The sequence below is a fragment of the Hirundo rustica genome, chromosome 17, assembly GCF_015227805.2.
Source record: "Hirundo rustica isolate bHirRus1 chromosome 17, bHirRus1.pri.v3, whole genome shotgun sequence".
NCBI lineage: Eukaryota > Metazoa > Chordata > Aves > Passeriformes > Hirundinidae > Hirundo > Hirundo rustica.
In genome coordinates, this window is record NC_053466.1 from 7,421,743 (window position 1) to 7,448,400 (window position 26,658).

Consider the following 26,658-nt stretch of genomic DNA (forward strand, 5'->3'; position numbering starts at 1 on the left):
GGGCAATGCAAGGAAGAAACTTGTAACAGGCTTGAAAGAATTCATACTGGGAACGACAAGAATGGTTATCCTTGATTTTCACTCTGATTTTCAAGTGTTGTATCTTTCTGCGGTTGTTTCAAGTCTGGAAGCCTCACATGCAGTACAGAATTCATTGGAAAGAATGAAAGTCATGCCTCTGCTCTGTTGTTTTATCTCTTTTATTTATAAATGTCACTATTGCTGCCTTATATAATCACATGCTAGGAAATGCCACTGGATTTCTGCATCATTCAGATGAGTTAGAGACTTTGGTTTTGAATCTTCTTAATGACAACCCACACTATTCACATGGTGTAACAGCACTGAGGTTAACCAGAGTGTGCAGGACCCACCTGCTAAAACCCATTCTCTCAGAACTTTATTTCTATACAGCATCTTAAACATACCCAGCACTTCAGAGTAAGCAGCTTGCCCTGCCCCTAAAAAGGATGTACTATGTATGTACAGTATAATGAGGGGGTAAACAGCATTTTCTCAAGGTCAAATATTACGTAGTTTTGTATTCTCTTGGAAAGAGTCTGCTCCTTTTACCTGTCTGTTACTGTGTTTATTTTCATCTGTTTACTATTTCAGTTTTCCCTGCCTCTGCATGGGCAGATTAGTAGCTTTATTTGTTTGTGTTTTCAAAATTCTTTTTTTTTTTTTCCTCATCACTGCATGGGTCTGTCTTCTTTCAGTATGTGTTCTTTTCTCTCACATAGAGATGATTAACTTTTGCAGTAAATGTGCAAAGAAGTATCTGATCTCACAATAGGAGCCTTCATTGCATCAAGAGGCATGCTAGTAATTTAGCAAAAATAGGGCACATGAAATGGTCTTTTCTTGCAACATGGATTTTTTTTTTTCCACTCTTGCTAATGATTAATGAGTTTAGCTTGGGGACACAAGTCTTCAGAAGTTTCAGTATATTTGTCCACTTCACCCTAAACCCAAACTGTGGTTGTTCAAGTTGAGCTCAAAATAACAGACTCTGTTGTTTGATGTGTTGCTCAAGGCAAGGCAATGTGTATCACCTTGGGTCTGCCAAGCTAACGGGAACAATGGCACAGACCTGAGTTACCCCATATTTTGGGTTCTACCTTGCCTAAAAATATCACTACTGCTTGTTTAATTACAGGCTCCAAAATAAAAAAAATAACAAAAATTTAAAAAAAAATGTAAAGCATTGACAAATTAACCTCTGCAGTTGCATTTACATAATTTCAAAGGAAAATTGATTATTAATGACTCTTTATCCCAAAAACACAGCCTTCTCCATAGCATCTTCCACTTGCATGTATTCCAGATGAGATGGGTAGTTAGTGCATTGGAAATGGGGGCTCTTGCGGACATAATTAATGAAATCTGGAGCTCCTGGGAAAATTATATTGTCAGCCAGAAGAATTGAGCCCTTCCTCAGCAAGTTGCATTCCTAGAAAGAAGAGAAATGGCTTCATAGTGGCTGTTAGGAGACATTGGTTTGAATGCAATGTACTTTCATGTTAACCAGGTGTACTTGAGTGCCTGCATCCAAAAACCCATTGTGGTACAGGTCTGGAGCGTCAGAGGCATGAGAGAAGCTGAGTAACTCTCGGATCCTTTGTGGTCATTTGCTGACTTTTTCTGTTTCTTAGTAGAACATTAGAGATGCTGATTCTGAAATAGCAAATCAAGTGGAGGTGTGTGGTTTGCTCCTCAGCTTGTTTCCAGCTTTTCCAGCTGTGTCTACATGATCACTAAGGTGGCTTTGTTTTGCCTCTTGTTTAAAAGCTTTTTTAATATGGCACTAAACTGTAGTTGTAGCTCTTGAGGTCACCTGAGAGTAGCATGTACTGCTTTGGCCAGTCTCAGATTCCAAAACTGCTAAAAGAATGAAAAACTTTCTGCGCTTCTTTTCCTTTCTTCTTAAACAACTTCCTGCTATTTTGTTTGGGATCTGGGCATGAAGCAAGGTGTTCTGCACAATGAAGAACCCTCTGACAAATTTCTGTATGACATAACTATCTTGTAATAGTCACTTTAAGTGCAATGCTTATCCTCGGTATACCTAAAAACATAATTTTTACTGGTATTTTTTTGTCCAGAAGAAGTTGCTTATCTGGGCTTACCAGCTGTTTTAAAACAAAGTCTGTGGCTAAACCAGCTTGGTTGTTATCCTGTGGTTACAGGCAGTAGCTGTAGCCAAAGCACGGGGTATTTTCGGTCACTCCCAGTCTATGAGAGCTGTTCTGTTGATGAGTGTCCTGCAGAAGCCGTTGAGCTTATTGCTCTTGCCTCTGGGGACTGAACACCAGTCAGCACAGTAGAAGTGATTTTAGAGACACGTCAAATACCCTCCAGTCTGTTTCTATTGCACAGCTTACAGAAGCCTGCAAGAGACAACAAACTGGATTTTCCACTGGTCATCAGGATTTCGGATGCTCGTTGTGTCTGGCTTTTTTGTCTGGACCGCTTCCAATATATACATATTTTATATGAATATATTCATACTTCATATTCACTATACATACTTCAATACCTGCCAAAAACACATTTTAGAAAGTTTGTGACATCTGAGAAAATCTGAGGATCTTTTCTTTGTCTTTCTCCTCTTAATTTCTTGGGAGTTTTTTGCAACTTGGTATCACAGTTGCATCAGACGGACCACTACCATGGAACTAAACCGTCTGTTTGTTTTGGCTGTGTTGTGAAGGCTAAGTTCCGATAAGGATGCACTGTGGAAAAGAGCTCAGTCATCCTTACACAGGCAGTTTAAAAGAAAGCATTCTCAGAGTACAAAATAACAGTAGGGAGGGAAGATTTTCTTCAGCTACTGCTGTGTAAATTCAATACTAGCTGTTCATAACCTGAAACAAATTTCCTTTTCAAGCAGCTTTCTGGAGGACAGGGCTTAAAACTAAAAAACACGGGGGGCCTGGGTCAGAAAACAGTGTTGTAGTCCTCAAGCAGGGGTCAGGAAGTATTTGGCAGGTTCTCAATTTAAGAGGCAGGCTCAAAAAAAGTGGATTTATTTGTGAAGAAAATAATTGAAAAACAGCATTTCCACAAAAACAGGCAGTTGTCAAAAATTTTATCAGTTAGGAGAGTTTCTGTGTGTGCTGTGTTGATAGGTACAGATATTGTCAATCTCAATTATTTAACACTTGAAAATACCTTCCTATCCAGAAGTCCTCTGCCACTGCCTACTGCTGTTACAGCCAACTTATTCTGTAATACCCACAGGAATGGTTAAGGCAGCTTGGGAAGAAATAAGCATAATTTTTCCTCATTTGGGGCTGGACGGAGAGTTGGACAGCATTCCCTAGGAAGTGCCTGGCTGGGGCAGTCTGCGCTCTTCCTAATGTTTCTTTGCAGCCAATTAATTAGGTGGAGTGTAAAGACTCCAAGACAAGTCCTAGTCTGTGCTACTGTAGCTGTGTTATGACATGTATGGAAAGTGGTATTTCATCAAGAGGCTCTGCTGGCACCACAGACCAGGCAAAAAAAGGAGTACTGAGGAAATTAGAGAGGCGGAGCTGGGATATGCATGTCCCAAGTGTCAGCCGCTCCCAGGATCAGGATGGGCTTTGGGTCAAGTGTTCTGGTTGGTGACCGTGCAGGCACTCCTGGGGAGTGTGAGACTCTGGCCATGCATTCCTCCAGGTAGGATTTCTACTGCACACCTGTATGTTCAGGAAACAGAATGGTTCAGCAGTACTCACTGAATCCTGAGCTATGTAGTGTTGGCAGTTGTCCTTAACAAAAGTTTAGGGTCCTGTCCTTCAAATCCTCTTTTCTTGTAAGGCTGCTGTTGTGGCTGCTAGTCTTCATACTACAGCAGATGAGGTCCCTCATAAAGAATAGAGACCTCACCGACATGAAGGTATTTGCTACTTTACTTTTAGGACTGGAATTGTGCAAACTGACCTGAAGCAGGATGGTGTCTGGTGTGTATCTGTCTTTCCAGTGGTCCAGGAAGACAAAATCCAGAGTATCCACTTCATATTTTTTTTTCAGCTGGGGGATAATTTCCTCTGAAGAGCCTTCTAGGAGTTTTACCTGAAATATAAATCCATTTGATGAACAGCAAGCCATTAAGAAAAATCACCTACTCCCAGCTCATTTTAAATTGTAGCCAGACATCAGGGATCATGTTTATAGCTCAATATTGTGTCAGTTGAATTATTTGGTAGGATCAGGTCAAATGTACTTTTTTATTTTTGACAAACCAACTCAGTTATGTTCCAAAATATGAATTTGGATGTTTTGGATTTTGTTGGTTTTTAAATTAACAACATAATAAGTGACCTGTTGTTTTGTTGTATAAGGTCCGTTTTTACTGGAAACATGGAAATTTCCTGTTGAAAAGAGTGCTTTTAATTACTTTTTTTTTAGTTACATCTCAGTTGAGTGTTGTAGTCCAAGGGAAGCAAAAAAAGCAGAGAACAGGTAAGGTTAGAATAAAGATGGAGGCTACAGTATGTAAAATTGATATGGCCAGGAGAGGGAAGAGACAGGACAGAGGCTGTTACATCTTCCTCACAGGTTTATTGGAGTAACTGCTGTTAAATTGAAAGCAGCTGCTGCGCATGGATTTTTGTTAGGCAAGCACCATATACCGTGAGAAGAGGAAGAAAGTGGTAAGGAAATGTGTGGTTTATGACTCATAGCTGATCAGGAGATTAAATCAGATGGGGAAATGTGGTTTTAGATGTCACTAGTACTTCAGGTTCTCTTCAAGAAGTTATGAAACACATTAGAAGGTCACTTGGTGGGACTTACTTCCTCCAGTGTTTCCAGCTCCATTGAAGTGAGTTGTCTGCTGAATAGACAGGCACTTCTTAGGCATGAATCCCCCAACCTGGGTGGGGATATAGACTGGAAACATCTGGATCTCAACCAGCCATAGAGAGTCAAGACACCTCTGACTGCACAGAACTTAGGTATGGGTACTGTGACCAGCTAGATTTGGGTAAATACTTCTCGTGTGAAGTCCATTGCACATAATACAACTGATTCCTGTGAGCTTTTGTAACAAATTGGACTGTGGTTCAGATCATTTTAGTCAGTCTTGACACCAATTTAAACCTTTTAGTTTATATTGAAAAGCCCAGTATTATTCTGGCTTTTGGAAGGCAATGTAGTTAAGTCCTGCTGTAAGAGGTCAGGCACTGTAACTAAGCATAGAACTGGTTAAATTTGTAAGGCCCATGGGTACAAGAAAAAAAAAAAAAGAAAATCTAACCAGTTTTGCTGTAGTTGTTACAGACAAAATGGTATTTACCTTATCTTGTACTCCAGCAAACTCAATCATCTGTTTAGCTATAGCAGCAAATTCTGGGTTGAACTCCACTGTGAGCAGACGAGCTCCTGCCTTCAGGAGCCGAGAAATCCTCACTGCTGAGTAGCCACAGTACGTTCCCAGCTCCAGGGCAACTGATGGATTGGCCTCTTCCACTGTCTTGTCTAGAATTTTACCTGATTAAAATGGGAAAAGATTACCTTTTGACAAAAAGCAACTGGTTCATAGACAGAAGAGCAAGGTAGCAATGTGAAACTTTTAAAAATCCATGTACTCAGTTGCTCAGGGCATTCAAAAATTAAGAATTTATGTCAAACTACATACTATATCCTTTGCAAACCAGCTTGTGATCAAGTTAAGCGTGGACATTTTAAGTTTCAAAGTGCAAACTTTCAACTAAAAGAAATCTTAGTTTCACAATATACACATTTCTGAGTAAGGAATTTCCTGAATTGACTTATATTCCCTGAGTATAATTTACGTAATTCCCTGAATTAACTAATTTATAGTGTTAGAAGGGAGAAATGCAGTAATTTTTTGCAAGAACTTACTGCAGAAACTGGCCATGTTTGTGAAATATATAACTCCTGGATTTTGGGTGCTCATGTTTGTTGCTAATGTTACATGCTGTAGTCTGACATAAAATTTCTTATTCTATACTCATCTTTAAAGGAAAAAAGAAAAGTCGACTTACAGAGTTGCAAAATATTTGGTTTCACCGCATGAATTTGTGGGATAGGAAACATTAGTCAATTTTTAACAACAGCAAATGTTCCCAGAAAGAAGTGAGTGTACTGTATTCAGTCCTCATGAAGAAAAGGATTTATTTGTGAGAAATTTCCTCTTATTTTTGTGGCTAGAAACTGAATAACTAAACTCAAAAAGTAGTGGAAGGGATTTTACTCTAAGCCATGGTCATCAGGGATATTCTTCTGAGTGATGTTTAGGAGTATGATGATGAGGATGAGGCATCTTGAGGTCATGTAGTCACTCTTGAAAGCTCAGGGAAAAAAGATGCACTAACTTTGATGGCTTTTACTGAGGAAAGGCCATCAGAGCAAAACTAGAGTGAATTTATTAAGAATTTAATCACAAATGTTCAAAATTTAGAGCTTTAAGTATTCCTACTCAGCCTTGACCCACTGTTCTGCTGCCCTAAGCACCCCAGCTAGGTATGCTGAGGAGCTACTTTCAAAAACTGTACCCATGTCAGAAGAGCTTTTTTATTACAGTGCTTACAGTTGTATTTCATTAGCTATGTTAATCCCAGACTAAGCAAATTTCCCCAGAAAGTTCCCAGCAAGAGGTACTTTTGTTTCTAATTCATAAGGGAACATATTAACATTTTGCCATTATAGTTTTTTGGAAAGATTTCTGCTTTCCTGCAGCTGTGAAAAAGTTTCTGTTCCCTTATTTTTCTTTAGGAGACAAGAACAAGATGATTTACTTACTAAATAGCAACAGTGTCTGACACTGTATGACACAGATAGGATTTCTCCCTTCATCAAAAATGTCTAATTTATGCTTGCATTCACAAAATTCATATAGTTAAACATAATTTGGGGGTTTTTTGTTTTTTGTTTGTTTGTTTGTTTGTTTTTTTCAATTTGCTGTCTTGTTAAGGATGTGAAAGTGTTTAACATAATGAATTATGCCTTAAAGGCACCCTCTGTATAAAGTGGGGTATAATGCACCACTGTTCACAGAGCTACTCTGCTGACCACAGGGCTCTGTGGGTTGCCGTTTTTGCAGCAGCAGCAGATGGAAGCTGCCGTGTGAATACAATCAGATGTCCTGTACTGTGCTAGTCCTGAAGGATCTTTTCAGATGCTGACCCCTGCTGCAATTACCTTTCTCATCACCCACATTCATGGCCCACTCTTTCTGGGAGCAGTATTTATCTATAGTGTCCACCACACTACAGGGGTCTCCTCGGACTGCATTCGCCAGCACAAAATTTAAAATCCTCTGTTCTTTGCTCTGATTCATGATGAAATTGGTTACTTTCTCCCGGATTATTTCATTCCAGATAAGGGCAGCAGTGCCGTTTTTCCTGATGAGCAACACAACCAGCAGCAAAATGAAAAGCAGGATGAAGACAATGAACAAAGGGACTGAAGAGCTCTCCAGCATCTGGAAGAAAAGAGAAAAACAGCCCAAGGTTAAGGTGGCACAGGAGAGGGCTATCCTTTTTGTAAATATTGAGCTAAATAACCCACAACCAACCGTTCTGAACAGGAAAATGCAGAGTTTAATTATGATTGCGTCTAGAGTAGCTGTAAAAGGCTCTGTGTCACTTGGTAATGGACGGTGCTCTGTAGCACTTCCTTTAGAAGCCAATTTTACAGGCGGTCAACAAGTAGCTTTATTTAATGCTCTAGTCCCTTCCCCCACACAGCTGCTCAGTCCTGGCTCCGAGCATGCCACTGCACGAGCTTCCAGCATCAAATCTGTTCTAGCTCCAACAGGAGCTACAACAGCCTCAAAAATTTTGCCTAAGTTACCCAAGACCAATGACAAAGGGAGGGAGATAACAACATCCCTCCAAATCTCTTCCTACTTGTTCTTGCTTCTCTTTTTTGTTTCCCTAAATATTGTCCCAGAAAAATCCTAATTTTTATGGATGGTCTGACCTCCATTCTGTAGTGAGGTTTGGCACAAATCTATCCCACTATTTAAATTCTGAATCATCATGCAGAACACATTTTGACTTCAGAAGATGACTGAGTTTCCATGGAGATAGGCTCAAGTTACAGTACAGCTGATTTTGTTCACCCATCCTCTTATCTTAGTTGCAGAGCAAGTATGATTTGTTTGGAGCTGTCAAAAATCTATTTCTTTTGCTTTTAAGCAGTCACCAATGTTAACTGTTACCCTTAACGCTTTCCTTGAAAAGTCTGACCTGAGACTTCTCCTTTCAGAGCCTGCCAGCATCATTAGCACATGAAAATCTTGCTTCTTGGACCTTCTGAATATTTTTTTCCTAGCTAGTATGAGCCTGCTTCATTACTTCAACAGGATCATGAAAGCCTGGATGTCAATTTTTCTTCTTTCCCTCTGTGCAGTACTAGTTCTGTTGACCGGGCCCAATTGTCCTGCACCTTTCAGATGGGACTTCAGCTCTTTAGTTTTTCTGCATGAAAATGTTTGACATTATCTGTCCACTGAGAACTTCAATAGGGCTGTGAAAAGATCATTATTTTAACATAAAATATCTCTCTAGCTTCACTTTTCTGGTCTTTACTTGACTTTCATGGCTTAGTTGATTGTGTGGCCATTGTTGATGCATTTGGATCACTGACTCAGGTGGGAGAGAATTATTCTGAACGCCAAGCAGTGGATGGAGCTCAGAAACCTGAGGCCAGCAGGTCTGTAACCTTCCTGCACACCTGTGACTCACCTGGTGGCAGTGCAGCTGCCTCTAGGACTGAAGAATTCCGAATTACTGCAGACCACTGCCAGACATAATCCTCTGGTTACAGTGGATACTTTGGTGTTCTCTGAGCAGACCTTGCCTCAGGCTGTTGTTTCAGCACTATGAGATCCTGCCAGCATGTTTGGGGCTGCCCTTCAAAGATCTGTCAGACAGCAGGAGTGGATGGGAGCAGCAGGATGAACTAGGAACAGCTTTTCTCCTTTATTGCTTAGCATTGATATGAGATCATTTAATGAGATTTCTCAAAACAGGGAGAGACAGCCTCTGTAGGTTAACTCAGCCCTGCTCCCTGTCCTGCAGGAATGCTGAGACTTTTCCAGACTGATTGTCTGAATCAATTACTCAGAGGGATCCACTTTTTACAGATCTGCCTCAGATCTTTGCACTTGAATCCCACATGAATGGTACATAAGAGCAGAGCCCACCTGCTTCCCCACAGGTTGCTCACAGGGAGGAACAACCTACAGAATACATGCTGATTTTTCTATTCCTAGATGAGCTCACTTACGTTTGAGGTATCAAGGAATGTTTTTCAACTACTGGGGTTTTTTATTATTATTAATATTTCTGTATAACACCCCAGCACCTTCATATACTGGCAGTATGGGTTGTTCTTAGCAGAACTCCTTCAGGAGGCAATTATCCTGAAAACCACTTTCCAGAGAAGACACATTTTGGTTTTCTTTCATTTTCTTTTTTTTTTCTTTTTTTTTTTAAACACAGTTTTTTTCAAAGTTTTTCCCTCTTAATTTCTGTCTTCTTAGGTGTGAAAATAAATTTAGTGACAGCAGTAGACTGTAAAGGCAATCTGCCAAGAGCAAGAGGCATTGGTGATGGGTCATGCACCCAGAAGGAAAAAAGATCTGTACCAAAATAGGTAATTGCTTTCATATTCTTAGCAGGAAAATATCTGATATGAAAATTAAGTGTGTAATTCAACCAATTTAAAACTACCACTACCTAGGAGACAGTCGTGTTATGACAGCTTTAGAAAATGCAACAATAATTTTGGCTTTAATGTGGATTCATGAGATTCATTAAGTATGCAATAAAACTGAACTTGCATACAGTCAAGTTTCCCATAACCACTTATTACAACGCAGCCACTCTTATTATTTAATGCTTATACTGAGGTTCCAAATACACAGGTTAGCACTGCAACCTCTTCTGTGCTTTAGAAACACCACAATAAGGGGGGCCTTCTCTTTGAAAGCTAAAATTTGAAGTGGAAAATAGTAGGCAAATGAAAAATTCAGCAAGGGAATAAACAGAAAACTGGAGGGACAACATCATGGGAAAGAATGAATAACACGTATCAGTACATCTGTTTTTTGAGAAGACAGAGTTTAAAAGAAAACATATTAAAATTTCATGCCCAAACCTGTCAAACTACTGATGAGTCTTTCTAAAGCACTGAGGTATTTTCTTATGTATCTAATCTTACTCATTTTGGCAGGTTTCATAAGACCAAATCATAACTTGACAAGGCAGCTCAGCAGTTTTCCCCTGATGCACACCAAAATCAATCAGTATTTGAATGATAGTACCTCTGTTTTAGCTTACAGAGATTTAAAAAGATATTTTCAAAGAGAGAAGCAGATACAAAATGTGGGAATCTGCTGCCCCAACTTACCTGCCTGTGGAGATGAAACAACTAAATCATTCCAGTGGCTATGAAAGAAACATCAAGATACTGGCTCAGACCTAGCATCTGCTATTATGCCAACAGATTTAAGTCGGGGGATTCAGTAACCCCTTACCATCATATGATCTTCAGTTTTTCTAAAATCATAAAAATGCCCATGTGATGGAGCCCAAACCAATGCATCCTGTTCTTTGTTCTCATGCAGCTGACTCCAGCTATTTCACCAAAGGTTAAGATAAGGATCTTTCAGTAATAAGGACCTTTCAACATTATCAATCCTTCTCGTACATTTTTACAACCTCTGCTAAAAAAAAAAAAAAAAAAAAAAAAAAAAAAAAAAAAAAAAAAAAAAAAAAAAGTTCTTAAAATTCCCTGACATGAAAAAATAAGGATTAGAACAATTGGTAACATCAATTTTTAAGGTAAGTCCAAGTACCAGATTGAACTGAGATCTTTTTCTGTGTTTCATAAAAACTATACAAAGTTTTCATAACACTGTTAGAGGAAGGTGTATGGAAATGTGATGTAAACTACTGATTGCAACTGCTTCTCTGACTCCAAACCAACATCCTTCTGCTAAAAACTGATGTTTATTGAGAAGGAAAAAAAGTATGTGAAAGTAAGCATCTTTAAATGGCCCAAGTTTTAACAAAAGCATAGACCTTAGTGAGATTCACACTCAGTGGATTAAAGAAGTATCAAATTTGACTATTTAACTATTCTGAAGCTTAGTTCACTACATTATGAGTAATTGACAAGATGTAAATTCCTACAGATGCAAAAATAAGAAATGACAGATATTGAAATATTTGTGAGGTGGAAAACTGCTGGATAGAACATTTTTCTAATCAAGGTGAATCCTTCTAAAGCTGAATTACAGAGCCTCTCATTACAGTTTTAGCTTGTGTAAACTGCTATTGCTTTGCTTTGTACTGAAAATTAAGTCCTAAACATTACCACAAAACCCCCACACTTTTGTACAAAGACAGCACATAAATTTAACTGCTGTTCTCCAGGACTAGAATGAGAGTAAGCTTTGTGACCCTGAGCCAGAGGACTTAGCTGTGAATCTCATTTTGGCAATGTTTTTCTGATCTGGCCTTGGGTGAGCTGTCTTATCTTCCTCTGTGTTGCCACAAGAGTTAAAGTTACTGCCACATGTGTAAACTCTCAAGGCATTGTAAAGCTGAATTCATCTTTTTCAGAAAATTCCCTGCTATGAATGTATCAATAACACCTGAGGAAAGGCAAAGTTTTGTCTGCACAGCAAATGCCTATGTGACATTATTATTCTTGAGTTTATGAACAGCTGGGAAAATGTGGACACAAGCAGTGCTTCAAATGCTTTCCTAAAGGGCTTTCAGCCAGCTGAAATTCAGCCCTTTGAGGAAAGATGGTACATCCAGACTTGCTATAATTTTTCATGCATTTACTCTAACTGCCAAGTACTGGTGGGTTGTTTAAGAGTTCATCACGAGTCTCCACGCATCCAGACAGTACTTTAGCATTCTGGTGCTAAAGGCTTTAGAATCTAATTTTGACTTTATTAACTCACATAACCTGGTGAATGGGGAGCACTTGATAAGTTTATATCATTCAACCTTTTTCAGCTTCTGCTGACATTATGCCTTTAGACACTGATGCACTGAAGTATGCAGAGGATTTGCACACTAGTAAGGGTAGATTTGCTGTTTATTGAGCATTGTGAAAACAATGCAGAAGAGTCAGCACATTTTTACACATATTTTAACAATGTCCTGCACTGGGCCAGAGGAGATCTGTGCCGTGCTGGGACTGGAGTTTCTGACTCTTAGTCTTACACTGTCTTGAATGGGGCAATCTCTCTTTTGTGGCATTTTGTTTTTCTTGATGTTTTCCCAGAGCAAGAAAGGCGGAGTATTTTGGTCAGAAAGTCTAAACTAACTTCTGCCAAACATATTGTATCCTGTTGCTGTGGGCAACACAATTCAACAGCTTCATAATTTAGTACATTTAAAGGTCAAAAAATATCTTTTTACCTTCTATTCTTTCATTACTGTTTATGTATTTTCAAGTCAGTGCAACTGTTCTGTGAAGGATAATCATCATATTGCCAAATGTGAATAGCTTGTATTTCAATGGAAACTTAGTCTGGGAGCTTGACATTCAGATTTTCCACTGACATCATGAAAACAATCTGAACAGACTTTCTATAATTTTTCACTATTTCTTGTCTGAAATCTAGATTTTCCTCTCTGGTTTTTTTTTTTCAAATTACTATAATTTAGCTTTACTGCCATGACTACAAATTTTTTTCTCTTCTATAAAAGCAATGTTCTGATGATTGTTTCCTGCCCCCATAGACTTTTGTCTCCTTCCCTCTTCTCAGGTTGAAAGGAAACAAATACAAGTTTCTTCTTACTGAATGAAAGGAAAAGAACAGAAAAGTGCCTATTGCCTACTTGGGAGCCCCATCAAAATAAGCTTCATAAGGGTGTTTAAATCCATTCTGTCTACACAGATTTCAGTTAGGATAATTGCTACCCACTTAAAGCTCCCTTCCCAGTAGCCATTCTCTAGATGGTATTGGGTGCTATTACCCAGAGCAGAAGGTTTATATAATGGTTATGTGCCCCATAAAGAAGTGCAGTGTTTAGAATGAACTGGCCACACAGAGAGGCCTCATCTGCATCCAACAAGCAGGTCCAGAGGAATTTGTAGCCATCTAATCCAGACTGACCTAGTGAACACTCTGCGTGATTAAAGCCAGAGTCTGGGATGAGAGAATTCTTCAAGGATAAGAAATGCACTTTCCTTAAGCAAAGGCAGCTTTTTAGGAACAAGACCCTTTCAGGTACCCCTAGGAAGTGTTTGTTTCTGATAGTCCTTGTTCCTACTGGAGCACTCCAGATGTGTTTGTACTATTTGTACCAGTGGTTAGGGTGGCTCAGCAGAACTGTACAAATCCTACCTGGGAGGCAGTGGACTGACAAAAGCAGAAAGTGCTCTGCCCTGACAGCACACTAGGAGCTGGTCTGTGAAAAGTTTTCTAAGCTGAGATTTTCATGCTCTCCACAGGGTAAAATCAAGCTCTTATTGAATGATTTTGCCCCAAGTGAAGATAGGGAGAAAGGGCTGGAAGAGGAAAGACCAAAAGAGTTAACTGTCCTCAGGACAGACCTATTTCACAGTCTCTTCCTTATATCACAGGGCTGAATCCTTTGTGTCCCAAATCCCCACTGCATGCTCCTGCCCTGCTTCCAAGGCTACCAGCTAATCTACTGCAAATCTGTCTCTCTCCCAGCACAGCTTTCTGCTGTCCACAGGCTGTTCTTCAGGCTGGGGGGAGTGCTGAAACTTGGTAGTGAGGACACCCACTGAGGGATCTGAAGGATTAGGAAGGAAATCTCTGCTGAAATGATGACTTATTTCTATGAAAATTAACAACTCTAAAACGCCAGACAAGGTGGGATTCACCACAGCACAGCAGGTAACGAAACACTGTGTGGGAAGAGGGAGCCTAAGACAGAGTGGGGTAGGGACTGGTTTCAAATCCTGAGTGAAAGCTCTCCCCAGAAAAGTGCCTGGAGTGGGCATAGAGGGTCTCTGGCCAGAAATTGCTTTCTGAGAGAGCTCTAGAATGGCCTCACACATTAAGATCTGTTTTCAAGGACTGCTGCCAAAATTATGTTTTTTAAAAAAATTCCCAGTCACTTTTAATTCCAGTGATCCTGAAGGAATGCTGAAAGACAACAGCATGAGACTGGCAGATGTAAACTGGGTACCAGACTGCTGAGAAATATTGCTAAACCTGGGTGGCAAGTAAGTTGTTTACAGTGTTAATGTGATCAAACTCTTTTCTCATTAATGCAAACTAAAGCTGTAAACCAGGAAGTTTTTCTTTTGCATTTCAATACTGCAAAGCTGTGCAAATTGCATGTGATTCTGAACCTGAGGGCTTTGTTGAAGAAGTCCATGACTGAGTAAACAGAAGTGCAAAAACAAAGGTTATTTAAGGTTGTTCACACAGAGTTCATCAGTATGATGTGATTGACAGTACTGGCAAATATGAGTTTGTTTGTAAAGGACAGAAGGTAAAAAATATCCATTATGGTCATCAGAAGGATACTCTATAAGCACCAGCAGGGCTAGCAAGCAAAAGTACTCGCTTTCTGTCTCTTCTTCAGAGATTTTTTTGCAGTAGCAGAACTCCCTCTTGAGAATGAAAACCTCCATAAAATAAAACCTCCATCTGCAGCAAACACTTATAATAGCAGCTATTCAGCCAAATGTGACTGTACTGACGTTTGACTTGCATTCAGCTTCTTCTTGAATACAAATGAATACCAAATTCCAGCATACTTTTAGCCATAAATTAAATTTTCAATTTAGTCAGGGTTATCTCATCTCACTTCTTTCAGCTGTCAAGATTTACAATACAGTACAAATGCATTACACACAAATATGTCCTACTCTTTCTCTGTGAAAGCTGTTACTGCCCACGGACTGGCTTCCTGACAATGAGTGCCAGTCAGAATGTGGAAAACACCACTTCTTTTATAAGCACCACTGTTTAAAATAGTGACATTATCGAAGATAACACATCATGTCAAGCCTGACAAACAAGAAAATATAAATATGTACCTTTCTTAGTCTAGCAGAAGCTGTTCCCTCCGATCTTTTTCCTGTGCTGCTCTCCTGTGGATTTTACAGAATAAGAGTCCAAGAGCCTGCAGTATTCAGTCACTTTCGATCACATCACAGGAATAGCTTATCAGTTCTGTTACACAGACTCTAAAAGGAGCGGTGTCCTTTTCCCCAACTCCTCCTTTCACAGATTCTGTGCTCCTTAAAGGTGCTCGGTGCTCTAATAACCGTAGAGAAAGCTATTCATCTGTCCCCTAACGACAGTGCTCTTGTTACTTAGTTACAGCACAGTGAATGCTGACAAAGTCAGGTATGAGCCAAATCTGTGCTCAGTGTAAAAGCAATGTGTTCAATCAAGCAACTTCAGGAATGAATTTGGCCCAAGGGATTTAGGTTTTTTTTTCAGCTCAGACATGGCATGCTACAGCCAGAGCAGAATTGGTAGGAACCTAGGCATGTGGGTTAAATATAGAGTGCTGCTGGAGGCAGGCGAGGTATGTATAGCAAATGGTTTAATAGCAACTACAGGAGGAGCTGCAATCAATACATTATAAATAGCACATTTGAATTTCTGTGGCTTCAAGCTGGAAAAATCATCTGCTACAAACAGCCCTAAGATAAAATAAGAGGCTTATTCTAACAAACCTTGTCTGTCTATACTGTTTCATTCAAGGTGGGAACAATATAATCCAGCTGCAATTAAATTGCACCATCAAAGAAAGCCAGAAGAAAAACAAAAAACCCAAACACAACATGGAAATAGTTCTCTCCTGTATTCTCACTGCAAAACTCATACCTAGTCAGCAAATGTTTGAAGCTCAAGCCTAGAAACTTTTTAAAGACTCAAGGAATGTGTTTGTACCGAGTGTGGCAGAAACAGGAGCTGAAGTTCTGAGAACTTCAGGCCTTGTCAAGTGATAGGGGAGGTCTTTGAAAGAATTAGGGGCCACCTGAGAGCATGACAAGAGAAAACCAAATAAAAATAAGCAGATTAATTGAATAAAGAATTGTGGGGAAAAATAGGTGAGTGAAGATTGAGGTGTTTCTTGTACCTCTAGACCAAAACATAACTAAGACCCTGCAATACAGCACAGTCCCCAATGTCAATACAGAATAACTTTGAGCTATCCCTTCCACGTATAACAGAGCTTTAGCTCTACAAATATTTTCTTATAATCAAGACATCAAACACAACAAAGACTGAAGTAAGCAATACTGCAGTCCAGCTTTACTGACAGTAATTTCCTGTCCGGTCAAAAGCTGGTTGTGTCTGCACGATCCCTGATGTCTCCCACAATTTAAATTAGCAGAGAATTTTTTTTTACTACTGGGCTGTGGAGAAAAGAGTTTAAAACAGTAAAACTTACTCTAAGCACTGACCTTGTGTAAGTGTACAGCTGCTCTTTGGAGAAGTCCTTGCAGTTAACTACAGCTAGTTGTGGGTGGTGTCAGCCCAGCTTCTTCTCAGCAGCATAATTTAGTGCCAAGACTTCCCAGATTGAGCAACATCCCATGACAACACTTCTAAAAGTCTTCTAACTTGGAGCTGAATTATACTCTTGAGGCTCGAAGCATGGGAGGAGCAAACTTGCATCTGCCTGCCCACAGCTCTTTACTTGTGTGATAAAAGCTACCCTTGCAAGTAACCCTTGCTGTTGTCTACATATTTCATTACATAAGTAAAAATGGCGAATGGCAACAACTGCAAATTACATAAAGCTGGAAGTTCAGTTGGTTAAGCCACCCAAACTGTGTGATAATTTCCATAAATTGCTTCCAAGTTAATAGAAAATTGAAATCTTGTACTATGTTATGGGGTATTTTCTTCACCAAGAGACGTTCCTTTGCTAGCCTGATAGACATTGGTTTATGCCTCTCTCTAATTTACCTGTTAGCCCAACACACAGTCTTTATGAGTATGGATATTTTTGCAAGTTTTTACTAATGTACTAACAATGCTACAAACTCCACAGTGCATAAATTTATCCATATGACTTATTCTTGTCTAGACAGTAAAAATCTGCCCTGATATTAATACATCCAGGTTAGAGAACTGTGGAGAGCTACAAATGTATTGGAGTAATACAATTTTTATGTAGGGCCAAGATCTTAGAAGATGGGTTTGGTACTTCAGAATATCTGTCGGGTCCTGGATTCACAGGGCACACCTATGGGAAGGTGTAGAACCAGGAGACATTAGCCTGGGAGCAACATCCCAAGAACAGCAGCAGCTCAGGATAACTGGCTGGTGCAGGCTGACTCACCCTGACAGTCGCCACTTTAGCTGTGATCTGGCTGCACAAACTTGAGCAGACTTGCTCAGGGACAGAGCTCCCAGCTGCAATCACACGATGCAGCGTGGCAGGGCCATTCCCACTTGCTGTGCATAGCACGGAGCTGGAGCTTTTTCCACTAAATCCATGCCTGGCATAACAACAAATGGCATTCCCTTCTTCTAATAATCCTGGACAAAGACTGGTTTTTAAAAGCTGAAACAAAGGGAGACAGGAGAGCTAGCACATTATCATAAACCCCACAGATCATGTGAAACACTGAGTGGAAAAAAATTCTTTTGAGCTTGCATTTTCAGAATAGCAGGAGGGATTTTCTTTTATGGGAATTTGCTGTTTTCCACAGTCAAATTAGTCTTTCTTGCTGAGAAACACGCACAAGAGGAATTTTGAGGAAAGGAAGCACGCACCACTCATGTCTGAATCAGGAAACCGCCTGGCAATATCTAAAACAGGAGACATCTAAAAGAGAAGAAAGGTGGTGGCCAGCAAAGTTGTCTCTAAATTTGAACAGATAATACAAGCAGTTGGACTATTTAGTATTTACAGTGCTTCTTAAAAGGCTATCAGGCAGATTGAAAAAACCTTTCTGCTTCCAAAGACTTTATAACTCCTGACAAAAACTTTGAAGCAGTTAAGTCTACCACATTTCTCTTTTCTACCCTCACGTTTTTTGGCAATATGTGCTGAAGCATTTGAATGAAGACAATAACTTGTGTTACTTGAAGCTTCATCTGTTTATGCTGGTTTTTTCCCTTACTTTAAATCAATTACTTGTTCAGGACAAACTATGAACAGAAGATCTATCTATGTTAAGGAAGGAATAAAAAGGCATAGATTAAATTCTGAATGAGTCCTACTCTGAGACAAATTTCTGAAAATAATTATTAAATTATCTTTAATAGATAGAGATGGTGAGAAGCCAAAAGATCCTACCTCATGCAGAGACAGCTTGGTTCAACCAGTGATCCAGTAGAGTTCACTGACGCTTCTGTAAATTATTCATTAGGTCACACCACAACACGCAACCTCTGAGAGAATCGATTTCCCACCCCACCCACTAAAAAGGACACAAAGTGATGACTTCCAAAGACAGTATGTACCTGAGACCTCTCTTCTTCCCCTCACCCTCCCTGCCTGCTGATCTGGGAATGGAAGATATGAAGGAAACTATGGCAGAAAACCAGGAAAAACAAGAAAACGTGCTTGAAAAGTCAAAATTTCTAAAAGGTTTGGTAGAAGAAGTATTTGGTCCTGGTCATCTTCATGAGGGAGAATTTAAGTAAGCCATTGATAAAGGTAATAAAAGGCATTTCCTACAAAAGGAAACAAGATACAGAATTGCAAGCTGTCTTTACAATAAATACAAAAGGAGAAAGTTTGCCTGCTAACAAAACCAATTCACGACTTAAAAGGCACCTTTTTTTTGTTGAATGGATTTATGTACGTTTCTGATACAGGGTGTCTCCTTCACCCTTTTAATACCACACTGTTTAAAGTATATTGAATAAACATTTCCCCCTGGAAATACACCAAACCACAACTAGTGTATAAGTTAATTTATGACTTTAAATATGACTCGCTACAACTGACAAAATTCAGTGGAAATATGATGTTAAGTCTGATAGCTAACTTGGAGGAAGTTTTTTTTAATCTCAGTTTTTAAAGTATATGCTTTCACTGCAGAAACACGGGGATTTATCTAAATGATTCCTGACAATAGAATGTATTTGCTGCTAAAGGACTTAATACTTGTTTTCCTAACAAAAATTAAGATATATAATATATGTATATATAAAAGTGTGTATCACTAATTATCTAATCAACATAATGCTAATCACAAAAGAATTAAGAGTAGAAAGCCGTGTGAGCTGAGCCAAAGACACAGTAGAAACCACGTTTGATAACCAGTATCTGGCTCCCATCCCTGAAAGAGTTTTGAAGTGCAGCACAGACACACCGGCTCAGTGCCGGCAGAACGAAATGCCAGGGGCTGCTGCCCTTACTGACACTGTCACCATCAGCACAAGCCACTCCTCGTTGCTGTTATTTGTCTGTATCACTCCTGAGGATCAAGCCTGTGCGAACTGAGCAAGAACAAGTGGAATGGCACAGCACAGACTTCGGACTTTCTTCTGAAGCTGTCAGTCCTGATGGGAAAGCCTGTGGAACTGCACTGTGCTTTATCCTGAGCTGTGGGGTGCAGCCACAGGGCTGGGGACACCCCAGCATCACACGGTCACACGGCACAGCACCACCTGTATTTTCTAACCTGAACCTCCCTTAGCATTTTAAGGTCATTTCCTCTCATCCTTTCACTTCAGACACAACAGAAGAAACTGACCCCTACCTTCCTTTCACTTGGTTCAATTTAGTTTCTCCTTGCTTTGCTACATTTAAGGCCTTTCCTTATTAGAAGAACACCATAATGCTGCAGGGACATCTCACATAAACTTGTTTTGTGTTTGGGGAGAGTTAATTTTACCCTTGATCCTACATACCTGAACTAAATCTGTGTGAAGAGCATAAGCTCAACACTGCCTGATTCAACTCAGAATAGTGGCTAACAGGAAAAGCTGAAACAACTTTGTATGCACATACCCTGAAAAGCATAAAAGACCATATCTGAATATGCTAAAGGTTTCTTTAATTCAAAAGTGACAGCCTCTCAGTAGGCTCTAGTCATTTTTCCTACTGCTGTTGCAGTGGGTTACAGTATTTCTAGTGAAAACAGGGGTTTCACATTTGGTATTCTTATTTGGGGGGGGTTATTAGCAATGATGCTGGGAAAAATCATCAATCCACTTTCTAAAGTGATAATTCCTATTTCATGTATTTTCAAACATTAACGAGGTGAACAGAAATAATGAGACTACACTGTAGGTGGAGTTTAAATTCTATAAACCTTTCTTTGGAAGCATTTGGAAATACTTCTTTGGAATATTTTAATTTCCTGCCATTTCTCCTCAGCTGTGAACCAGAGGATTGATGTTTTCTGAAACAAAATGGTTGGATGCTGCCCCCTTGTGAGCGGGGCCCCTGCTCCTAAGTCTGAACCACGACTGCCTAAAACCCTTTTTTCTGTAGAAAATCATCTGATTCTCTTGTCCCAGACTCTGGTTTGGCTGTGGTGGTATTTAACATGCATGACCCACTGCCTACAGCAGTGGGCAGGGCAAGTACTGAGCTTTAGTAAAGGGCAAGCCAGCAGCTCTGAACGAGGAAAACTTGTTCCCTTGATTTGTTTTGATCAATGTCAGCTTTGAGGCCTTTTACCTCAGGCTGTCAGAACACATCACAGGCATTATTAACTCTCGCAGCTCCCATTCAGGATAGGTCAGCAGCATGTGGCACAGGGAGATGGAATGCTGCTGGAGGCTGAGGCATTGGAGGCACTCTGACAGGTTGTCCTGAACAGATGCTGTCCCACCACAGCCCAGCCCACGTGTGAAAGCTGTTGGTGCAGGTCGGGGTCACTGACCCACATTGCTTGGGCCCCGCTCTAGCATTCCAGCAGAGGAACCCCCTTCTCCAGACCCGAGTCCTGCTCACAATCCTGCATGTATCACAGCCACAGGAACACGGAGCAGCACCGCAAGTTGCCTCCAACAGCTCGTGGAAGGGGCTTTGTTCAAACCTCCTCAGAGATTTCTGTCAGCCAGTGCCCTGCACCTGAGGGGCTGTGGCAGCTCCTATTGCCACACCTGCTAGAGTGGGGAAAGGACAGGTGTTGGGTATCAAGTGAAGGTTTTGGCAGTCATCATGATCCCTATCTTTACCAAAAGGCCTTCTCTGAACTTTCTACAGCAGGATCTGGGAGGAAGCAAGTCAAGCAAACTGTGGGATATTTTTTTTTTTTCTTCCAAATATCTAATTTTAACGCAATTTTAACTGATTTTAATTGAGGAGCCATGAAGTGGAATACTGTGTCCAGTTCTGGGCTCCTCATTATAACAAAACAAAGGAGTTATCGAAGAGTGTCCAGTGGAGGCCATGAAGAAGATGAGGAGGCTGGAGCATCTCTTATGAGGAGAGTCTGTGAGACCTGGGCCTGTTTACTCTGAACGGAAGAGCGAAAGGGAATCTCTAATTAATGATATGACAGGATGAGGAGCAATGGCCATAAACTAAAACACACGAGGTTTTACCTCAACACGAGGAATAACTTCTTTATGTCGAGGGTGGCAGAGCGCTGTAACAGATGCCCAGGGAGGTCGTGCTATCTTCCTCTCTGGAGACTTTCCAAACCACCATTCCTCTTGCTCCAGGTGGCCCTGCATTGTACAGGGGTTTGGACTGGGTGATCTCCAGAGGTCCCTTCCAACCCTAAGGATTCCATGCCGGTGTGTGCGATTCACCAGCACCAGAGCCCGTGCCCGCCTCCTCCAGCCCCGTGAGGGCTCTCGGCTCAGGCGCTGCGCGGCCGCCCCGCGGGGTCCTGCCGGGCGTGGGGCCCTGTGCCGTACAGCATGGCGGCGCTGTGGCGGCGGCCGCGTCCCCCGGCAGTGTCGGGGCTGTGCCGTACGCTCCGAGCGCTCTCAGGTACGCGGTACCCGCGGGGCTCGGGCCCGGCAGCAGCCGCGCCTTCGCCGCTCCCCGCGCCTTCCGACGCCCAAAGTGCCCGGAGGTGTCCCGAATCTTTCCCGCCACCCGCGGATGCCGGGCTCGAGCGGCTGCTGTGGGGACCTCTCCGCTCTAGCCCGAGGCGGGGCGGGTGGCGGCCGCCTGCATCCGTGAGGGCTTTGGCAGCCACCTCCCCACCTGGTGCTCCTGCGGAGCCCGTCCCTCGGACCCTGGGCGCTGAGGGAGCCCCACGTTCAGGGGGCGGTGCAGCGGGGTGGGAGCTCCGAAGTGGGGCTCTGTCTGCCGCAGAGGCAGCCAAACCTTTCCTGCGGAATTAGCGCCAAAGGGTAGCGGCCCTCCCAGCCCGCTCGGCGCTGCCAGGGGAAGGCCCCCTGCCCGAGCTCGGATGCTGCGTGGGCTCGGTGCCCGCCCTGCCCGTGACGGCTCCGAAAGCAGCAGCGACCCTGAGCCCTCTCGAGAAGGAGTCATCGCTCACCTGCGGCTGCTCCCGCCGCCTCAGGCCGCGCCGGGAGCCGGGGCTGGTTTGTGCCGAGGCCGGTCCGTGCCGAGGCCGAGGTGGCAGCAGGGGCCAGCTTCGCTCTGACCGCCACCCCACGACACGGCAAGGCACACACGGCGTATAAAGCTTTAAGTCCGATAATGTGACCCCGCGGAAAAATATCTGTGTAAAACTTGCTGCTGTAATGCCGAGGCAGAGACCTGTACTGGATCTCAGATGCATTAATTACGAGCCTCTTGGGATATTGTGTGAAAATTTAATCTGTTTCCTCACCTCGTTTGAAGTTTTTTATTTTCTGTATTTCATTCACAAAACCAGAGTAGATAGCGTAATGAGAAAACTACAGCACTAGAGTAAAGTGAGGAAAACCCAAATCAGCAACAATCAATTGTAAAAATAGGTGTTCTCAGATACTGTCCTTACATACCTCTCCCATCTTCCTGCTCTGTTTCTATTCCTTCTTATTTTCACGTCCTTTTCACAGGAAAAAATGAATATGATCTTCTGGTCGTTGGTGGAGGGTCTGGAGGCCTTGCTTGTGCAAAAGAAGGTTTGTATGCATAAATAACTAGCAGAAATTTCTCTTCAGTGAGGTGTAAGGAAACAAGGGGAAGTGTCACTGATAATCTTAAAGCTTTTTAAGAAGCACGATATGCTCCAGTACCTACCTGCACATTAATCATTAACTTAGCTCCATACGGTTAATCTGCAAATTGATTCACACCCTCAGATGGTGTGATTTTGTTTGGCTTTCCCCTTAACCTTTACAAAAATATTTCTTCTTTTATCATGGGAAGAACTAATAAGCTTTAATTTCACTGTTGTAAAAATATTCAGAGTACCTCCACAGATACTGTATTTTTTTTAATACCATTTCTCATTTATATGTTAAAACAACAATCCCTTCAGACTGTTTCCAAGATCTAACTGCTGTATAGAACCTTGCCCCTTTGTATCTCTGGGTAACATGTTTGACAACCACAGTGTTCTTAAACATCTCATTTCAGGTCAAATTGCATTTTTAGGGTCAGTGGAAGCTGGAGGCCCCAGTCTGGGTTATTGAGCGTCTTGCAGAGAATTTGCTGACTACATAGGCAGGTTGTGTCCCTGGTCTGGTATCTTGAGTTAGACAGAAAAAAACACCAGCTGTCATTTCCTGTGTTTTATCTGTATCTGTGCTACTAAAAGTGTTTATGTTTGTGTATTTCTGCTTCCTCTAAATACCTTACCTTGCTTCTTTGTTTAAAGCTGCTCAGTTTGGAAGAAAAGTGGCTGTTGTGGATTATGTTGAACCTTCCCCACAAGGTATGGAAGAGAAATACCAGGGTAACAAGTGGAAATGTATATAATTCAGTTACTCAGGTGAGCAGGTTGCTCCAGAGAGCAGTGTCCAAAGCCACGCTGTCTACTTTGCTTGGATTAAAACTCCTTAAGCCCAGCTTGTGCCATGGCTCGTTCTCTCCAAGATGAGCCAGCTGTGCCTGCTCCCCTGCACATAAAGCTTGTTAGCAGTGCTTGATGCTACCATTTATAGTAGACTTTGGACTTTAATGAGTGAGAATATCCCCTTTGTCAAAATGTTATTTACAGTTTCTAAAAATTATGAATTGTGTTGAGGCTCCTCATGTACAATGCATAAAATAAGATCTGTGTTTAGTTACTCAATCTTCTCTGAGAAAAATCTTGAGATGGTTTGAATTTTAGAAGAAAAATATACAGAAATGGTTTTTAACAAACAAATGTGCACAAAGAAAGTTTGAAACTGATCTGTGTGAGACAGTAAACTGTGTTGTTACAAAACTTTTTACCTCTCACATACCCAACTGCAGTTACGCTAATCTGATGCATTTACTTTTTTTTTCCTTTCTTTTTTTTTCCCCCCAAGGAACCACGTGGGGACTTGGTGGAACTTGTGTGAATGTTGGCTGCATTCCTAAAAAGCTTATGCATCAAGCAGCCCTTTTAGGGAGTGCCCTTAAAGATGCCCAACGCTATGGCTGGAATATATCCCAACCTGTTCATCATACCTGGTAAAGACTGTTGCCCATCTCCACTCCTATGTGCTGCAAATGTATAGCAATAACCTTTTCCCAGTTGGTGTTTATTATGGGACAGTTAGGGAGGTGGACTTCGCATGTGAAATTTTAGCCTGGTACTTCTTTAAGAAACAGAACTAGTTACTGATTTCTCAGGGCAGAAATTATGTTGACTGGGACTTGATAATTTGCCTTTACAACAAAAAATACTGTGGTTCATTCCTCATTTTCAGCAATTTCCTATATCTTTGTGCTGCATAACCTGAATTTGTAATATGATAACTTCATGTTCAGTTTCTTGTTTTACAACAGGTCTGTGATGGCACAAGGTGTTCAGAATTACGTGAAATCCTTGAACTGGGGACACAGAGTACAACTACAGGAAAAGTAAATAAGACTTTGAAGTTCATCTTTCTTCCCACAGCCAAGGAGGTTCTCTTTTCCTTGTAGAATTGCAGAATTGCCTTTGAAGTTTCTACCTAGAGTTAGTATTTTGAGTCTTTGAGTCCTTTCTGCTGGGTCTGTAAGTGCCCTTGTCAATGTAAGTGGTTTCTTGCTCTCCCATTTTCCTGTTTAGTGAAATAGTGTTTGACACTGACCATACACAAAAGCTTTCTAGCAGTGTCATGATGCTCTCTTTAGTCTGGAGAGGTTTTGCGTTAATATGAATCAGTCGAGGTTTCTTGAAAAACTTTTGATCTCATCCCCTCAAATTCCTATGCCATACAAACCCACAGCTAACACTATGCTAGAGCAGCAGATTTCTTTTTTTGCTTTCAGTGCAGAAGTGGTTCCAAGTTTTTCAGCATGCAGTTCCTTTTAAATAGAAATCATATTAATAGAAAATTTAACAGATTCCAGTCTTGTTGCTCCTGCTGAGTCACTTTGGTGTGTCCTCTAATGAGCGTGGTATCAGAAATGCTACAGATGCTACTGGTAATGCTCTGGCTCATGGAAAATGTCTTTTTTGAAGGTCAATAACCTGATCTTAAAGTTTGTTACAAGGTTAGTTACTTTTCTGTATAGAAGAGTTAAGTGTGACACAGGAATTAAGTGACAAGTTGTGATAGAGCTGCAAAGAGTTCTGTGAAATGAGATTCCTTCCTTTTACTGCTCTGTGCCTGTTTGCTACGCTTTTTAGCACTTAAATACAGAAAAAGTAGCTGATTGTATTTCCTACCTGCTCTTGTTAAGTGTGCATTGCTGATGCTGTTTTCTTCTAAACAGGAAGGTGAAATATTTCAACATAAAAGGAAGTTTTTCTGATCCCCATACAGTCCGTGGTTTAACAAAAGCAGGTAAAGAGGTGAGCTCCTGTGCTGAATTCTGCAGTGTTGTCCACTTTGAGCATTTCAGGTCATTTGGGAGCGAGGTTGTCCTTTTGCAAATTGCTTGAGGTATTCAGTATTGTTTTGTTGAGTGAGATTTGCATTTTCCACTTAGAGAAGTTTATGAACTTGACTGGTGCCTGCTGAGTCCCTTGCCTGGCCTGTTAGGTGCTATTGCTTTTTTCTGCAGGTGGAAATGCTGAGACAAAAGATTTTTGTTTGATATGGTCAGTCGTGCTGATGCTCACAGAAATGCAAGTTCTGAGAATTAGGTTGCTCTGAGCTTTTCCCCTTTCAGGTGATTTGTAGGGGTAATTAACTCAGTAGTACCAAATTGTGTGTGGGAGGCAATTAGTGTGAATGCACAGCTGGGTCACATAACAGAACGGTGGCCATTGCTGCCTATTTAACAAGGCCTGAACATGCCTTTTTAACACCTTTTTGAGGGTAATTGTTTAATGTTACTGATTAATACCAGCTTGAATATCAGGTTTTTGGGGATAGGTGCCTAGGATTTTCTAGAAACATTCTTTTGAGGTAGTTTAAGTCCAGGCCTCAGACAGAATTTACTGCTGTGATGTCTGTGCATTTTATCCTGACAAGAAATTGATTTTTAAAACGTTGTCATCTGTGCATAACTATTGCTTCCAAGTAGTAATCATAATCTTGCTCAGTGTAAGAACAATTGCATGGTTAATATTAAAACAAAACCTAGTAGAGAATGGGTAGGAGAAATTCTGCAGGTATTAGTTTATCTCCGTCCTCTTTTTAATGCATTGCTGATTACTGTGTCACATAAATAGCAGATGGTAGTGCCAGGTTTCTCACTGATCACTCATCTGTATGTAGATGAAATCCAAAAATTAATAAAAGAACTGCAAATGCTTGCTTTTGATTTTGTATTTTTTGTT

The 26,658-nt window shown here is 41.1% G+C and overlaps 2 protein-coding genes across 6 annotated transcripts in view; one reads left to right on the top strand and one right to left on the bottom strand.

The window, feature by feature from the left end:
* Nucleotides 1–182: 182 nt before the first annotated feature.
* COMT (catechol-O-methyltransferase) lies at nt 183–22,481 on the bottom strand. 5 transcript variants are annotated; one of them, XM_040080502.2, is made up of 7 exons: nt 22,360–22,481; nt 21,449–21,574; nt 18,237–18,291; nt 7,153–7,435; nt 5,285–5,478; nt 3,928–4,059; nt 183–1,453 (listed from the first exon to the last, which is right to left on the bottom strand). In XM_040080502.2, exons 4-7 carry the CDS (start codon nt 7,433–7,435, stop codon nt 1,274–1,276), a joined length of 789 nt encoding a protein of 262 aa, XP_039936436.1. In that variant the 5' UTR covers nt 18,237–18,291; nt 21,449–21,574; nt 22,360–22,481; the 3' UTR covers nt 183–1,273. The 5 variants fall into 5 exon arrangements, with proteins under 5 accessions (XP_039936436.1, XP_039936435.1, XP_039936432.1 ...); XM_040080501.2 differs by lacking the exon at nt 18,237–18,291; XM_040080498.2 differs by lacking the exons at nt 18,237–18,291; nt 22,360–22,481 and having other exon boundaries at nt 21,449–21,680.
* Nucleotides 21,735–26,658, top strand: part of TXNRD2 (thioredoxin reductase 2) — a 31,171-nt gene continuing 26,247 nt past the window's right edge. The window contains exons 1-6 of the mRNA XM_040080497.2: nt 21,735–21,842; nt 22,868–22,933; nt 23,632–23,688; nt 24,269–24,413; nt 24,732–24,806; nt 25,647–25,725. Of these exons, the coding sequence (XP_039936431.1) occupies nt 21,770–21,842; nt 22,868–22,933; nt 23,632–23,688; nt 24,269–24,413; nt 24,732–24,806; nt 25,647–25,725 (495 nt within the window). The 5' untranslated portion in view covers nt 21,735–21,769. The remainder of the gene's footprint in view (nt 21,843–22,867; nt 22,934–23,631; nt 23,689–24,268; nt 24,414–24,731; nt 24,807–25,646; nt 25,726–26,658) is intronic.